This window comes from Saccoglossus kowalevskii, chromosome 14, assembly GCF_978046115.1.
Source record: "Saccoglossus kowalevskii chromosome 14, keSacKowa6.1, whole genome shotgun sequence".
In the NCBI taxonomy this organism is placed as follows: domain Eukaryota; kingdom Metazoa; phylum Hemichordata; class Enteropneusta; family Harrimaniidae; genus Saccoglossus; species Saccoglossus kowalevskii.
The window spans coordinates 1,304,668-1,323,837 of NC_140654.1; the positions used below are offsets into that span (position 1 = coordinate 1,304,668).

The window sequence follows — 19,170 nt, forward strand, 5'->3', positions numbered from 1 at the left end:
CATTAACGTATATATTAAATAAGAGTGGGCTTAGGCCATCCCCCTGCCTTATGTCTCTTTCTACTGTTGTTCTCCCCATGTTTATATGTTCTTTAATGTCATTAACGTATATATTAAATAAGAGTGGGCTTAGGCCATCCCCCTGCCTTATGTCTCTTTCTACTGTTGTTCTCCCCCATGTTTATATGTTCTTTAATGTCATTAACGTATATATTAAATAAGAGTGGGCTTAGGCCATCCCCCTGCCTTATGTCTCTTTCTACTGTTGTTCTCCCCATGTTTATATGTTCTTTAATGTCATTAACGTATATATTAAATAAGAGTGGGCTTAGGCCATCCCCTGCCTTATGTCTCTTTCTACTGTTGTTCTCCCCATGTTTATATGTTCTTTAATGTCATTAACGTATATATTAAATAAGAGTGGGCTTAGGCCATCCCCTGCCTTATGTCTCTTTCTACTGTTGTTCTCCCCATGTTTATATGTTCTTTAATGTCATTAACGTATATATTAAATAAGAGTGGGCTTAGGCCATCCCCTGCCTTATGCCTCTTTCTACTGTTGTTCTCCCCATGTTTATATGTTCTTTAATGTCATTAACGTATATATTAAATAAGAGTGGGCTTAGGCCATCCCCTGCCTTATGTCTCTTTCTACTGTTGTTCTCCCCATGTTTATATGTTCTTTAATGTCATTAACGTATATATTAAATAAGAGTGGGCTTAGGCCATCCCCTGCCTTATGCCTCTTTCTACTGTTGTTCTCCCCATGTTTATATGTTCTTTAATGTCATTAACGTATATATTAAATAAGAGTGGGCTTAGGCCATCCCTTGCCTCATGTCTCTTTCTACTGTTGTTCTCCCCATGTTTATATGTTCTTTAATGTCATTAACGTATATATTAAATAAGAGTGGGCTTAGGCCATCCCCCTGCCTTATGTCTCTTTCTACTGTTGTTCTCCCCATGTTTATATGTTCTTTAATGTCATTAACGTATATATTAAATACGAGTGGGCTTAGGCCATCCCCTGCCTTATGTCTCTTTCTACTGTTGTTCTCCCCATGTTTATATGTTCTTTAATGTCATTAACGTATATATTAAATAAGAGTGGGCTTAGGCCATCCCCTTGCCTTATGTCTCTTTCTACTGTTGTTCTCCCCATGTTTATATGTTCTTTAATGTCATTAACGTATATATTAAATAAGAGTGGGCTTAGGCCATCCCCCTGCCTTATGTCTCTTTCTACTGTTGTTCTCCCCATGTTTATATGTTCTTTAATGTCATTAACGTATATATTAAATAAGAGTGGGCTTAGGCCATCCCCCTGCCTTATGTCTCTTTCTACTGTTGTTCTCCCCATGTTTATATGTTCTTTAATGTCATAAACGTATATATTAAATAAGAGTGGGCTTAGGCCATCGCCCTGCCTTATGTCTTTTTCTACTGGAAATGTTTTTGTTAAGCAATTTTTTGTTTTTACACATGCAAGTGAATTTTGGTAAATACTATTAATTATTTGGTAAAATTTTCCTGTGATACCATTTTTTCTTAATTTGTACATTAGTCCAGGGTGCCACACTGAGTCAATTGATTTTTTGAAGTCAATAAAACATGCAAAAATGTATTTCTTGTTGTTAAGATATTTTGTGACCAGTTGTTTAAATACAAATATGTGATCTCTTGTTCCAAATTTTGGCATGAACCCAATTTGTTCCTTAATTATTATTTTATTGTCCTATATATAGTTGGTTAGACGTTGTTTCAGAATTGATCTGAATAGTTTACTTAATGTGCTCAGAAGGGTGATTCCCCTGTAATTCTCAAGACTAATTTGCATTTTTATAACATTCTGTTGCATTCCGTTGACCAAAATTATCTTTAGATTAAGAAATACAATTTATTTTAACCAATTCAGTTATAAGAACACTCAAGTCAAATGATTGAAATCAAAGTAGACGTAATTAAATATTTACATATTTCTATATCATTGTTCATTTAGTAGACATTAAACTGACCACTATCACTATCCAGCAACGGATTATGGGGAAAGTCTGACGTCATAGACACTTATGAATTTATCCTTAATAAATGCAGGAGGACTACAAACAGGTTTGAAGTTTACATGTAAAACATGGTATCATACCGGTACCAATCATACATACGAACACTGTGCCGCGTTATCTAGCCAACGCCGGCAAGGAGTTTACGTTCTTCGTCAGACAATTGTATTCTCGTTAAACCACATGCCAGGACAAAGAAATTCGGTAGGTAGCGAATGCCGTTGGCGAACCTGAATGCATTTGAATTAAATGATATGACGTAAATTGTTGCCTTTGTGAAAGTGTTCAAGCTTTTAACCCGCTACCTTCGGAAACCTTCTTTCGAAAGGTCAACTTTGGCACTGAAGGTTGCCATTGGTCACTCGTTGAAGGTATGTAGGCATTTTAACGACAGGCTAGTTCGCTTGTGTGTGTTGTTCTCTTGTATCGTGCGTGAATGTTCTTTATATTGCGTGGGTAGTTTGTGTCGAATTAGAAAGAATTACAATTATGTTCAATCGGTTTACTGGTCGTCAGTAGCTATCCTACCTAATATCGGCCATACGTCCAGGTATTTGGGGTCAACGATTTAAAATCAAGAGGTGGCTGGTAAATGTAAACAAATTGCTAGCTAGACATTAAGTGAGAAAAATGCATGCAAGGTGTTGCAGGGAAATTTTGACACGTTCAAGAAAATACAAATGTGGAAATAAGACACGACGAAACAAATGCACAGGTAACACTTTTCCAGCCACCCCACCCCAATTGACCTCTATACATGTACTGGCGATGTATTGCGGGACTCCCCATCCAGGGTGTAGGTTTACACGAATTTCACAATCAGCAATTCTGGGTTTATTTTAAGTTCATGTTTATTGTTATACCCATAATTGGATCATTTTTTTTTATCTTTAATGATTAAGATCCAGATCGCGTACTTGTTTTTATATCGACGTGTCCACTCTTTGTGATGAAACCACAATAAGTTCTTTGTTAAGGAGATGCACACCTGAATGCTATGAGATGTTGGATTGCTCGAGTTACGGTCATCGAGTTACGGTCATCATCGAGTTACGGTCATCGAGTTAGGAGCATCCAGTTACGAAAAAATCGAGTTACAAAAATGACTACACCCACTTTCGCGAAACCACGCCCTAATTGTAACTCGATGTTCAAATACCAGTTAACCAAACTTCGAGTTAAGGGCAATATACACTTTTTGTTTTTGTTGAACGTCCACATTTAGTAACTACAACTTTAATTAACAGTTAACCAAACTTCGAGTTAACCAAATTTAGTAAAATGGTTTTTAACATATAGGCGTGATCATTTTTGTAACTCGATGTCCGTAACTCGAACAATTCAGCATATCGAATGCCGAAGATCATGTCAACTATTGTACAGATTTATGACCATACGAGGATACTTATCTACGTGTGGGTGTCGCATGATTACTTTAACACATACGACATGTTTGATGTATAGTCCATATGACCTAGAAAGTGTTCAGGTGTGATAGAAGGACGACACGTACCCATCTTCGGCAGCCAAGGACCATTTATTCGGCCGAAGCCTTAACATTAATATAGTCATTGTGAACATTATGTCAGTCTAATGTAGGTACATAGGTGATATAGTCACTGTGAACATTATGTCAGTCTAATGTATGTATATAGGTGATATAGTCACTGTGAACATGTCAGTCTAATGTAGGTATATAGGTGATATAGTCATTGTGAACATTATGTCAGTCTAATGTAGGTATATAGGTGATATTGTCATTGTGAACATTATGTCAGTCTAATGTAGGTATATAGGTGATATAGTCATAGTGAACATTATGTCAGTCTAATGTAGGTATATAGGTGATATAGTCATAGTGAACATTATGTCAGTCTAATGTAGGTCTATAGGTGATATAGTCATAGTGAACATTATGTCAGTCTAATGTAGGTATATAGGTGATATAGTCACTGTGAACATTATGTCAGTCTAATGTAGGTATATAGGTGATATAGTCACTGTGAACATTATGTCAGTCTAATGTAGGTATATAGGTGATATAGTCACTGTGAACATTATGTCAGTCTAATGTAGGTATATAGGTGATATTGTCACTGTGAACATTATGTCAGTCTAATGTAGGTATATAGGTGATATAGTCACTGTGAACAATTATGTCAGTCTAATGTAGGTATATAGGTGATATAGTCACTGTGAACATTATGTCAGTCTAATGTAGGTATATAGGTGATATAGTCACTGTAGACATTATGTCAGACTAATGTAGGTATACAGGTGATATAGTCACTGTGAACATTATGTCAGTCTAATGTAGGTATATAGGTGATATTGTCATTGTGAACATTATGTCAGTCTAATGTAGGTATATAGGTGATATAGTCATAGTGAACATTATGTCAGTCTAATGTAGGTATATAGGTGATATAGTCATAGTGAACATTATGTCAGTCTAATGTAGGTCTATAGGTGATATAGTCATAGTGAACATTATGTCAGTCTAATGTAGGTATATAGGTGATATAGTCACTGTGAACATTATGTCAGTCTAATGTAGGTATATAGGTGATATAGTCACTGTGAACATTATGTCAGTCTAATGTAGGTATATAGGTGATATAGTCACTGTGAACATTATGTCAGTCTAATGTAGGTATATAGGTGATATTGTCACTGTGAACATTATGTCAGTCTAATGTAGGTATATAGGTGATATAGTCACTGTGAACAATTATGTCAGTCTAATGTAGGTATATAGGTGATATAGTCACTGTGAACATTATGTCAGTCTAATGTAGGTATATAGGTGATATAGTCACTGTAGACATTATGTCAGACTAATGTAGGTATACAGGTGATATAGTCACTGTGAACATTATGTCAGTCTAATGTAGGTATATAGGTGATATAGTCACTGTGAACATTATGTCAGTCTAATGTAGGTCTATAGGTGATATAGTCACTGTGAACATTATGTCAGTCTAATGTAGGTATATAGGTAATATAGTCATTGTGAACATTATGTCAGTCTAATGTAGGTATATTGGTGATATAGTCATTGTGAACATTATGTCAGTCTAATGTAGGTATATAGGTGATATAGTCACTGTATACATTATGTCAGACTAATGTAGGTATACAGGTGATATAGTCACTGTGAACATTATGTCAGTCTAATGTAGGTATATAGGTGATATAGTCACTGTGAACATTATGTCAGTCTAATGTAGGTCTATAGGTGATATAGTCATTGTGAACATTATGTCAGTCTAATGTAGGTATATAGGTGATATAGTCATTGTGAACATTATGTCAGTCTAATGTAGGTATATAGGTGATATAGTCACTGTGAACATTATGTCAGTATAATGTAGGTATATAGGTGATATAGTCACTGTGGACATTATGTCAGTCTAATGTAGGTATATAGGTGATATAGTCACTGTGGACATTATGTCAGACTAATGTAGGTATATAGGTGATATAGTCATTGTGAACATTATGTCAGTCTAATGTAGGTATATAGGTGATATAGTCACTGTGAACATTATGTCAGTATAATGTAGGTATATAGGTGATATAGTCACTGTGGACATTATGTCAGACTAATGTAGGTATATAGGTGATATAGTCACTGTGGACATTATGTCAGACTAATGTAGGTATATAGGTGATATAGTCATTGTGAACATTATGTCAGTCTAATGTAGGTATATAGGTGATATAGTCAATGTGGACATTATGTCAGTCTAATGTAGGTATATAGGTGATATAGTCACTGTGAACATTATGTCAGTCTAATGTAGGTATATAGGTGATATTGTCATTGTGAACATTATGTCAGTCTAATGTAGGTATATAGGTGATATAGTCACTGTGAACATTATGTCAGTATAATGTAGGTATATAGGTGATATAGTCACTGTGAACATTATGTCAGTCTAATGTAGGTATATAGGTGATATAGTCACTGTGGACATTATGTCAGTCTAATGTAGGTATATAGGTGATATAGTCATTGTGAACATTATGTCAGTCTAATGTAGGTATATAGGTGATATAGTCACTGTGGACATTATGTCAGTCTAATGTAGGTCTATAGGTGATATAGTCACTGTGAACATTATGTCAGTCTAATGTCGGTCTATAGGTGATATAGTCACTGTGAACATTATGTCAGTCTAATGTAGGTATATAGGTGATATAGTCAATGTGAACATTATGTCAGTCTAATGTAGGTATATAGGTGATATAGTCATTGTGAACATTATGTCAGTCTAATGTAGGTATATAGGTGATATAGTCATTGTGAACATTATGTCAGTCTATTGTAGGTATATAGGTGATATAGTCACTGTGAACATTATGTCAGTCTAATGTAGGTATATAGGTGATATAGTCACTGTGAACATTATGTCAGTCTAATGTCGGTCTATAGGTGATATAGTCACTGTGAACATTATGTCAGTCTAATGTAGGTATATAGGTGATATAGTCAATGTGAACATTATGTCAGTCTAATGTAGGTATATAGGTGATATAGTCATTGTGAACATTATGTCAGTCTAATGTAGGTATATAGGTGATATAGTCATTGTGAACATTATGTCAGTCTAATGTAGGTATATAGGTGATATAGTCATTGTGAACATTATGTCAGTCTAATGTAGGTCTATAGTGATATAGTCATCGTGAACATTATGTCAGTCTAATGTAGGTCTATAGGTGATATAGTCATTGTGAACATTATGTCAGTCTAATGTAGGTATATAGGTGATATAGTCACTGTGAACATTATGTCAGTCTAATGTAGGTATATAGGTGATATAGTCACTGTGAACATTATGTCAGTCTAATGTCGGTCTATAGGTGATATAGTCACTGTGAACATCATGTCAGTCTAATGTAGGTCTATAGGTGATATAGTCACTGTGAACATTATGTCAGTCTAATGTAGGTATATAGGTGATATAGTCACTGTGAACATTATGTCAGTCTAATGTAGGTATATAGGTGTTATAGTCACTGTGAACATTATGTCAGTCTAATGTAGGTATATAGGTGATATAGTCACTGTGAACATTATGTCAGTCTAATGTAGGTATATAGGTGATATAGTCACTGTGAACATTATGTCAGTCTAATGTAGGTATATAGGTGATATAGTCATTGTGAAAATTATGTCAGTCTAATGTAGGTATATAGGTGATATAGTCATTGTGAACATTATGTCAGTCTAATGTAGGTATATAGGTGATATAGTCACTGTGAACATTGTGTCAGTCTAATGTAGGTATATAGGTGATATAGTCACTGTGAACATTATGTCAGTCTAATGTAGGTATATAGGTGATATAGTCACTGTGAACATTATGTCAGTCTAATGTAGGTATATAGGTGATATTGTCATTGTGAACATTATGTCAGTCTAATGTAGGTATATAGGTGATATAGTCACTGTGAACATTATGTCAGTCTAATGTAGGTATATAGGTGATATTGTCATTGTGAACATTATGTCAGTCTAATGTAGGTATATAGGTGATATAGTCACTGTGAACATTATGTCAGTCTAATGTAGGTATATAGGTGATATAGTCATTGTGAACATTATGTCAGTCTAATGTAGGTATATAGGTGATATAGTCACTGTGAACATTATGTCAGTCTAATGTAGGTATATAGGTGATATAGTCACTGTGAACATTATGTCAGTCTAATGTAGGTATATAGGTGATATAGTCACTGTGAACATTATGTCAATCTAATGTAGGTCTATAGGTGATATAGTCACTGTGAACATTATGTCAGTCTAATGTAGGTATATAGGTGATATAGTCATTGTGAACATTATGTCAGTCTAATGTAGGTGTATAGGTGATATAGTCACTGTGAACATTATGTCAGTCTCATGTAGGTATATAGGTGATATAGTCACTGTGAACATTATGTCAGTCTAATGTAGGTATATAGGTGATATAGTCACTGTGAACATTATGTCAGTCTAATGTAGGTATATAGGTGATATAGTCATTGTGAACATTATGTCAGTCTAATGTAGGTATATAGGTGATATTGTCATTGTGAACATTATGTCAGTCTAATGTAGGTATATAGATGATATAGTCACTGTGAACATTATGTCAGTCTAATGTAGGTATATAGGTGATATAGTCATTGTGAACATTATGTCAGTCTAATGTAGGTATATTGGTGATATTGTCATTGTGAACATTATGTCAGTCTAATGTCGGTCTATAGGTGATATAGTCATTGTGAACATTATGTCAGTCTAATGTAGGTATATTGAAGATAATATTTGGTAATCGTAGTCCTAAATAACTATTAAAAATAGCTAGACGTTTCGAGCAATGGCTCTTTATCGATAGCATAGAAGCAAGTGTGATAACGTACAGGTAGAACATAGGAACGTAAGAACGCGCATGAACTATAAGTTAGAATCACAAAAAATTCCACAATAGAACAAATAACGCGCCTTAGGTAGTGAGCTCAACAAATGAGTTGAACTGTTTGTTAATACCATGGGGTTCTTTAGTACCAAGGCGGAATATAGTTTCCTCCTCGACACGCCTGAGCTGATTTTCGTTGCCATTGACAACACATACACCAGAAATAGACATATCTGTAATATTATGTCCACTAGAATTAAAATGAAGTGAAACCGGATAATAACGATTTTTCTGTCTAGTTTGCCGTAGATGCTCAGCAAACCGATCACCCAGTCGACGAACTGTAGAACCAATATAAAGTTTCCCGCATCTAATACATGAAATGCAATATACAACATTCATAGTGATACAACTGAACGGATATTTGACCTCAACATCTCCCTTGGGACCAAATATACGATTAGTGTCTGTAATAAAAGGACAAGTATTACACCTAGGACGATTACACGGGACAGAACCATATTTCTCAGGGTCTCCCGTTTCATCCGTATGCACCAATAACCTCCTTAAATTAGTGTCACGGCGCCAGGCAGTAGTAGGCATTAGTGGAAACGTAGAACTTGTCTCCTCACTGTTCTGTAAAATGTGAAAATGTTTGTACATAATGTTTTTAATCCTGACATTTAAAGGATGGTACGTAAGTGCCAAAATTACACGATCCTGATTGTCACGGGAAACCGTAGAACTAATACAATCAGTTCTTGACATTGACACAACCTTGGCCAATGCTTTCCCAGTGACATTACGAGGATAACCCCGTTTTCTGAAATAATCACATAAAATCCTCGCCTGGTTACGGAAATCAGTATCATCGCTGCAAATACGACGTACCCGGAGCAACTGCGAGTAAGGTATGGAGTCCTTCATTCTAGTAGGATGTGATGATTCATACTGTAAATAACAATGTGAATCAGTAGGTTTAGTGTAGATAGATGTAGAAATGCGATCACCATCTACCTTAGTAGAAATATCGAGAAATGGTAGTGTTATTTCTGATATCTCATGTGTGTATTGTATGGCGGGATTAAAGTTCTTCACAAAGTCAATGAACTGTAATAACTCATCCCGACTGCCAGACATAGCACCAAAGCCATCATCAATGTACCTGACATAAAATTCAGGTTTAGTGCCTTGAAAGGACGAAAAAATTAATTCCTCTTGATATGACATGAATAAACATGCATAGCTCGGACCAAAACAACTGCCCATAGCCACACCTCGTTTCTGTATATAATGTTTACCATTAAAAGAAAAGCAATTTCCGTTCAAAACTAATTCCGCTAAGCGCACCAACACAAACGTAGGAGGATCCTTAACTGTCCTTTTATTCAGAAAATGCTGTAAAGCCAACAGTCCATCAGTGTGCGGGATAGATGTATAAAGGGATTTTACATCCATAGAAAACAAAAATCTGGGTATATCCGGTGTGAAACGAAATAACTCTAGTTTCCTAAGTGCATCATTAGTATCCTGAACATACGTAGGCTGTGACGCAACAATTGGTCTCAACATTGAATCCAAGTATCGAGCTATGTGCTCAGTCGGACAATTGCATGCTGAGACAATGGGTCTACCAGGGTTGTTTACCTTGTGAATCTTAGGTAATAGATAAAAGACTGATGTCCGTGGTCTGCGCACTATAAGATTTTTGGCCTCTATCGGCAAATCACCTTTAGCAATATAGCCATTAACCACATCACCTATTTCCCGTTGTATTTCATTCGTGAGATCCACATCAAGTGCCCGGTAGGAGTCTGTATCCGATAACTGCCTCTCTGCCTCAACCAGATACAAATCTCTACGCCAAACCACCACTGCTCCACCCTTGTCAGCTGGCTTAATAATAATCTCATCACGTCGTGACTTAAGAGAATTAAGAGCGTCACGTTCCTGACGAGTTATATTGCTATTTTGCCATTACTGATTATTAAACTTAATAGTATGTATTTCTCGTCTACACACACTTATATAATGATCCAGAGTATCATTACGACCAGGTGGTGGTGTCCAATAAGACACAGATGGTGGTGCTCCAAATAAACGAGCGTTGTGAATAGTATCCATGTCCTGGCTAGCTTCATCGCGATCGCGATCAGCGTCCTGCGCATGGTACTCCTTCAGTCTAAGTCGGCGAAAAAAACTGTCAGCGTCGCGTTTCACCTGAAATTCATTTACTCTAGATTTAACCGGAATGAAATTCAGTCCCCGACTCAATACACTACGTTCGGATACACTAAGAGGGAGGTCCTCAGGGATAGTGACCACTCGGCGAACATTTTCGCGCTCAGCAAAAGGTAACCTGTACTCACCCTTTTCTTCATACTTACCTGCACAGAGTCTGTTCAATTTCATTAATTTGCGTCTCCGCAAAGCATGGTATAAACGCATATTCAGAGAATGAACAACCGTAAAAATTGCACTTATCTGGGTTGGTCGGCACAGGTAATATAATGAATCCAATGAATCGAGACGCTGTTTATGGTGAAGCTTACATTTAAAAACATTGTCCCGAATAGTAGAATTCATCAGGCTGCGCGAACACCTATTAAGACGTTGATTACAGTGTCGTAGAAAAGCGTCCGATACACTGCTACTTGCCGCTCTGAAGTTAAGTCTAAATCCAACAGGAATCACTTTTTTCCGAAGGCAAGCATCAATGAAAAATATGTGGCTGGTACATCTAGTCTTCCCAAAAGTCGCCTTGCAAAATCTGACCGCGACAGTTCTTACATTTTCCGGCAGACCCCTAGTACTCTCCACAAACAAACGATGTGCACGGCGTTGATGGAAATTCTTACCCGATGACATTAGTAAGATAGCAGCAAATAGAAAAATCGTAATAGTAGTTTATAAATAAATAAAAGCTGCTCGGACTGATAAGTATGATATATTGAAGATAATATTTGGTAATAGTAGTCCTAAATAACTATTAAAAATAGCTAGACGTTTCGAGCAATGGCTCTTTATCGATAGCATAGAAGCAAGTGTGATAACGTACAGGTAGAACATAGGAACGTAAGAACGCGCATGAACTATAAGTTAGAATCACAAAAAATTCCACAATAGAACAAATAACGCGCCTTAGGTAGTGAGCTCAACAAATGAGTTGAACTGTTTGTTAATACCATGGGGTTCTTTAGTACCAAGGCGGAATATAGTTTCCTCCTCGACACGCCTGAGCTGATTTTCGTTGCCATTGACAACACATACACCAGAAATAGACATATCTGTAATATTATGTCCACTAGAATTAAAATGAAGTGAAACCGGATAATAACGATTTTTCTGTCTAGTTTGCCGTAGATGCTCAGCAAACCGATCACCCAGTCGACGAACTGTAGAACCAATATAAAGTTTCCCGCATCTAATACATGAAATGCAATATACAACATTCATAGTGATACAACTGAACGGATATTTGACCTCAACATCTCCCTTGGGACCAAATATACGATTAGTGTCTGTAATAAAAGGACAAGTATTACACCTAGGACGATTACACGGGACAGAACCATATTTCTCAGGGTCTCCCGTTTCATCCGTATGCACCAATAACCTCCTTAAATTAGTGTCACGGCGCCAGGCAGTAGTAGGCATTAGTGGAAACGTAGAACTTGTCTCCTCACTGTTCTGTAAAATGTGAAAATGTTTGTACATAATGTTTTTAATCCTGACATTTAAAGGATGGTACGTAAGTGCCAAAATTACACGATCCTGATTGTCACGGTATGTCAGTCTCATGTAGGTATATAGGTGATATAGTCACTGTGAACATTATGTCAGTCTAATGTAGGTATATAGGTGATATAGTCACTGTGAACATTATGTCAGTCTAATGTAGGTATATAGGTGATATAGTCATTGTGAACATTATGTCAGTCTAATGTAGGTATATAGGTGATATTGTCATTGTGAACATTATGTCAGTCTAATGTAGGTATATAGGTGATATAGTCACTGTGAACATTATGTCAGTCTAATGTAGGTATATAGGTGATATAGTCATTGTGAACATTATGTCAGTCTAATGTAGGTATATAGATGATATTGTCATTGTGAACATTATGTCAGTCTAATGTAGGTATATTGGTGATATTGTCATTGTGAACATTATGTCAGTCTAATGTCGGTCTATAGGTGATATAGTCACTGTGAACATTATGTCAGTCTAATGTAGGTCTATAGGTGATATAGTCACTGTGAACATTATGTCAGTCTAATGTAGGTGTATAGGTGATATTGTCATTGTGAACATTATGTCAGTCTAATGTAGGTATATAGGTGATATAGTCATTGTGAACATTATGTCAGTCTAATGTAGGTATATAGGTGATATAGTCACTGTGGACATTATGTCAGACTAATGTAGGTATATAGGTGATATAGTCACTGTGAACATTATGTCAGTCTAATGTAGGTATATAGGTGATATAGTCACTGTGGACATTATGTCAGACTAATGTAGGTATATAGGTGATATAGTCACTGTGAACATTATGTCAGACTAATGTAGGTATATAGGTGATATAGTCACTGTGGACATTATGTCAGACTAATGTAGGTATATAGGTGATATAGTCACTGTGAACATTATGTCAGACTAATGTAGGTATATAGGTGATATAGTCACTGTGAACATTATGTCAGTATAATGTAGGTATATAGGTGATATAGTCACTGTGGACATTATGTCAGACTAATGTAGGTATATATGTGATATAGTCACTGTGAACATTATGTCAGACTAATGTAGGTATATAGGTGATATAGTCACTGTGGACATTATGTCAGACTAATGTAGGTATATAGGTGATATAGTCACTGTGGACATTATGTCAGACTAATGTAGGTATATAGGTGATATAGTCACTGTGAACATTATGTCAGTCTAATGTAGGTATATAGGTGATATAGTCATTGTGAACATTATGTCAGACTAATGTAGGTATATAGGTGATATAGTCACTGTGAACATTATGTCAGACTAATGTAGGTATATAAGTGATATAGTCACTGTGGACATTATGTCAGACTAATGTAGGTATATAGGTGATATAGTCACTGTGAACATTATGTCAGTCTAATGTAGGTCTATAGGTGATATAGTCACTGTGAACATTATGTCAGTCTAATGTAGGTATATAGGTGATATAGTCACTGTGAACATTATGTCAGTCTAATGTAGGTATATAGGTGATATAGTCACTGTGAACATTATGTCAGACTAATGTAGGTATATAGGTGATATAGTCACTGTGGACATTATGTCAGACTAATGTAGGTCTATAGGTGATATAGTCACTGTGAACATTATGTCAGTCTAATGTAGGTCTATAGGTGATATAGTCACTGTGAACATTATGTCAGTCTAATGTAGGTATATAGGTGATATAGTCACTGTGAACATTATGTCAGTCTAATGTAGGTATATAGGTGATATAGTCACTGTGAACATTATGTCAGTCTAATGTAGGTATATAGGTGATATAGTCACTGTGAACATTATGTCAGTCTAATGTAGGTCTATAGGTGATATAGTCACTGTGAACATTATGTCAGTCTAATGTAGGTACATAGGTGATATAGTCACTGTGAACATTATGTCAGTCTAATGTAGGTATATAGGTGATATAGTCACTGTGAACATTATGTCAGACTAATGTAGGTATATAGGTGATATTGCGTTGTGTCGCGCGCAGTTATCTAACATGAACAATTTTACTTTCTTTATGATGTGTTCTAAGTTAGTTTGTAATTTCAGACATTGTTTTGATAACCACGAGTTGAACCCCGAGAGACTAGATCGGTTTCTGTAGCAACCGTTCAGCTATATCCAAACGTTCGCTACATTGTTTCCCATTGCGTTCTCACGGTACTTGTCTGCTTACCGCCCAAAATTCCCACCAAAGTTTTGCCTCGTGTTAGTTGCGTGTCACTTCTAATATGGAATGACAGTGTTATGTTTCGTTTGTATGCGCCAATCATTAGCGTTGTTTTATTTTTGGAACGTTTTTGCATGATATATTCTAGAGTACAAACACGTGTTTGTCACTTCTCCGATTAGCTGTCACCAAGACAAATGCCGCTCTCACGTTGACAGTTACATTAACCAGGCAAAGCGACGTCGTGGGAAGTCCGATTCAGGTCGTCGCTGTAATTCCTCCTATGATAGCTTCGCAACTTGATGCTCGTTATGCACACCCTCCTTTCTATGCTCTCTACGATGTCAACTCCTCATGAAACTATTATTTAGCGATCCATATTTTATATCAAGAAGTATTTGCTGTACAACGTATTGATGTTTATTTTGAGTACAAATAAACAAGTTTGAATTATACCTCACGTCTGTTCAACTCGAGAAAACACAACGCAATCGATGTCCGTTTCAATAATAATTCCGCATGTTCAGTCAGTTCGTTTATGTGACTAAATGAACACCTCAACGCCTAGTTTTGCGATATAAACTTACCCACCACACGTTTTTAAACTGTCCGCTGCTAACAAAAAAAAGCAAATAAAAATACATTCACAGATAATTCGCGTGATTGAAAGTGTTGAAAGAGGGTGTTTGCGATATTGGATCATTCAAACGAAATAGCAAAATTGGATGTCGAAGAATCTTTTAGACAATCGTTGATACGGCATGTACATTAACACATTTGCCTATATCGAAGCTCTACTCAAAAATCAACTTTATTACTAAATTCGTCAAGAGCTATTTCTAACTACCTCAATATATTTTCCTACGAAATGCGTCAGTTATTACAAATGCGCCAGTCATTTTATTTCAAAATGGAATAATTTTTACAAAGTACCGCAAGTTTTTACTTAGTACGTCATTACTACATTCTCTTGAGGTTACTTAAAATCGTACTCCGAAACAACAAAACAACTCAACAAGCAATTTTTTAAACCCGAGTTGTTTTTATATTTTAATTAGTATACGTTCTAGAAGTCTGGTCATGCACACTTACACTCTTTTATTTCTGATGTCATTAGAAAACCTCGATTTGTCGACGTCATGGATGACGTAGTTCACTTTACTAAGAACAAATCATTGGTTATGAAAGCCATAGATAGATACAAGGAGCTCATTCAATCAGAAACTTATCAGCGGATGTTCCAGGAAAAGGCTGACCCAACAAAGCCTGACGTAATCAAGACGGTAGCAGACATTCATATGTATTGGTCCAGACAGGCACTAGAGGATTGTGGGGCTGAGTTGAGTCAGATTCCATCTGATGCGATGATAGAAGAAATTGCAATGATAAATTTCCCAAGTGACCTTGAAGTACGTCTTTAGAATCTCTTAGAGAAATCATAGTTTATATATTTGACTATAAACTTCAGCTAAGATCGTTTACATTTGTTTAGATTTTATATAAAATGGCCTTTTCATTTTTTGCAGCCAATTATATCCAATTAAAACCCAGGTTACGTTTAACATATCCAATATCTGTAATGAAATTGGTGCTTCGATCTTATTAATATATTCTCGTTGTCCTTTGAACCCCACTGAGTTGCATCAAGTTCAAATGAATGTTGCTTGAATTTGCGAGTCGTTAAATAGTGGATTATTGACAGTATTTTTACCAACAATTTTTTCTATTTACCAAAACAAAATGTTTATAGACATACAACCCACTCCAAACAACATCAACCGTCATTATGCAAATTGTCTCTGTGTGTTTCACAATGTGCAGAATATAGGGGGCGCACGACTATTTATAGACAACCCAATATAGTCTAACATCTATTGTTTTATATGATATTTTATTTATGTCGACGTTGATCTATTACAATTATTCACAGGTTCTTGACAAGTTTAATGGTATGCTCGAAGTCACAGAAAGACTTATACCAAATGCCAGACCTACAGTCATAGTAGGAGATGAAGTCCCCAAGGATATTGAGATAGTCGGCCTGGAAACTGAAACACGCTTTCCACTACTTGACTTACATATCAATAAAGAGCGCCCTCTGTTAATCATTGCTTCTTCACTCAGCTGACCCCCGATGTCGGTAAGAATTCTGTGTCACGTTTGTCATTGTCCCGTGTGTAATGTATTACATCATGTGACTTGTTTTCTTAATGCATAAGTCTCAACACTGAGTCCACATTCAAAGAAGCATTTAATGAAATAGAGATTTTCCCTAAGTACACATATTTAAGAATCACCCTGTTAGGTAGTACCACGAGATTTTACACAGAAACGCGACCCTGGTTTATCTTAAAATCTTAAAATTAAAAATATGGATCAAACATTTTGCTCAGTGCATTTGTAACTTGGTGGGCTAAAGCATAAGTAATCCACTTTTACACATATTTAAATGGAATTATACACATATTCGAGTTTGAAACAAACGAATAGGGCACTCAGTTGATTTGTGCCTATCCTGCAAAAACACAAACATACGCCATAGACGTCTATGAATACACACATACCTATGTAAAATATAGTGAAAGGTATTGTGACAAAATATTACTTCGACTTTACGAGATATAAAAACATACATAATAATTTCCATATGATCCGAGTTAATTAACGTCTTTTTTTGTATGTATCAGGCCGTTGTATACGGTGGTGCACTGCGTAGGCTCTACGTGGATTATAAAGATAAAGCAGAATTTATCATAGTTTACATCAAAGAGGCTCATACAACTGAAGGGTGGAAAATGGGACCAAAATTCAGTGATTCTAAACAAACAACAACATTGGAGGAAAGAATTGACAGAGCAAGGTGATAATTTATCACAATATAAATGAAATATTTGTATTACATTGTATTACACTTTATCATTTCGTCACGTGACCCATTGTCCGGCCATTCATTATTCATTGTAAATTGAACATAACTTTTAATTGGGTCCACTTGGCGATATGATAGATTTCAAAAAGTATGTGGTTTGAACCCACAACCCAACTGGAAGGTAATTTTGAGTGTTTAATATGTGTTATAATTCAGTGAATGTACTGGTCACCTGGGTGACAATTATAATCAATTATTTTAATACTAATCTATTATTTAATATTATATTTGTACTTGTAATCAAACCCTGTAAGCATAGCTATCGAACTTCCCAGCCAATAATGTAAGGGAAATCTATAATTCGAATAATAATTGCAATTACCACTTGGTTACAAGAACCGCAGTCTTGCATACATTGACGGGCATGTCTAATAGTAATTAGACATATTAATAGTAATTAGACATGATGAATAATTGATAATGAGGTGAATAATAAATGCAAGAATACGGCTGCATAAAGTGGATCGTAATAATCTCGCCGACGTGGCTCCAGCTATAACGACAAAGACCAAGTAGCTAATTACAATTTCGGCGACGCTGTGGAAATATGAACGTGTTTTCACCCCGTGCTCTAACAGTGAAAATGTTGGCGACGTTCCTACTCAAACTGATCGACAACACGGTTTTGATGGCAGACTTGATATTCCCTATCATCGATGACGCATTCCTATCTGTATTAGTAGAGGCAACGACGATAGTTTCTCAGCAGCAGTATTCTTCTAAAGCATTTCAGAGCGACCGGCAGCTATTCTGTGATACCCCGTGATACTCTAACAGCTTGTACATTAAAGGGTGGTCGTCGTCGCGCTGCGCATGTGCGACATTTGTGTTGATAAATACTGATTTGCCCATAATTCAATGCGCTCTTCTTATGGAAATAACAATTATGCGTTTTGACCTGGGCGCGACTCGCACTAACTACCGCCGGTCACTCCTTCGATACCTTCTAATCACCAAAAAAATATCCCATTAAAGCTTGGCAACGTCTCAGTTTGTACTCGTTGATCTGCGCAACACTTTACAGTCAAAGTCGCCATCTTTGTTTATATGAAACCCATCTCGCGCATGCGTGGCGCAACGACTACCGCCCTTTAAACAACAACTGCTACAAAAACAACTGACACTTGACGGCTGACTGAATGGATGTTTGAAGCGAGGGTTTGTGTTCAAACGTGGAAGGCAAAAAAACATGGCAAAGCCCGGCTCGAATTATTTATCATCGCTTTTAAATTAAAATAACCATTCATTTGCATTCATGTGTGGTAATTCAAGCATACTTATTTTTATTTTGTAGAAAACTGTTGGAAATTGTTCCCAATGCAGTAACTTCTGACCCTTATGATGCCAGCAAAATTCGTGTTCTTGTTGATGACATGAACGACACATTTGATAATGCGTTCTGGTCTTGGCCAGATAGAGCTATAGTAATTCAAGATGGTCGCCTTGTCTTCACTGGACGTAATATTGCTCAACAATTGAGGTCACCCGATAAACCGCTTACCCATGATCTTCGGGAATGGATGGACGCTCACTACAAATAAACACGACATAAACTCACATGTAGCAATACAATGTTCACATTGCGCCTTCTGCAAACGAAGCGCATGTGATGAGTGTTGTTTATCGTGTTGATATTGTTTGCATCTGTTTTTTTTATTCTAACCTACGTATTAATTGGGTATTAATATCGCTAGTACAAACAATTCACACTTCAGATCACCATTAATATAGGTACTTGGACATTGCGTGTCACCTAGACTGGAAAAGTCGAGACTTATTCTTTGTTTTACAAAAAGAAATAATTTATTGTTTTAAGTCCATTTAGCGTG

At 36.2% G+C, this 19,170-nt stretch overlaps 1 protein-coding gene across 1 annotated transcript; it reads left to right on the forward strand.

The window, feature by feature from the left end:
* Positions 1–15,551: 15,551 nt before the first annotated feature.
* Positions 15,552–18,882, forward strand: LOC100367794 (thyroxine 5-deiodinase-like). Its single transcript, XM_085508209.1, has 4 exons — positions 15,552–15,821; positions 16,343–16,414; positions 17,100–17,272; positions 18,636–18,882. The coding sequence occupies exons 1-4, from the start codon at positions 15,552–15,554 to the stop codon at positions 18,880–18,882; spliced, it is 762 nt and encodes a 253-aa protein (XP_085364335.1).
* Positions 18,883–19,170: the final 288 nt, after the last annotated feature.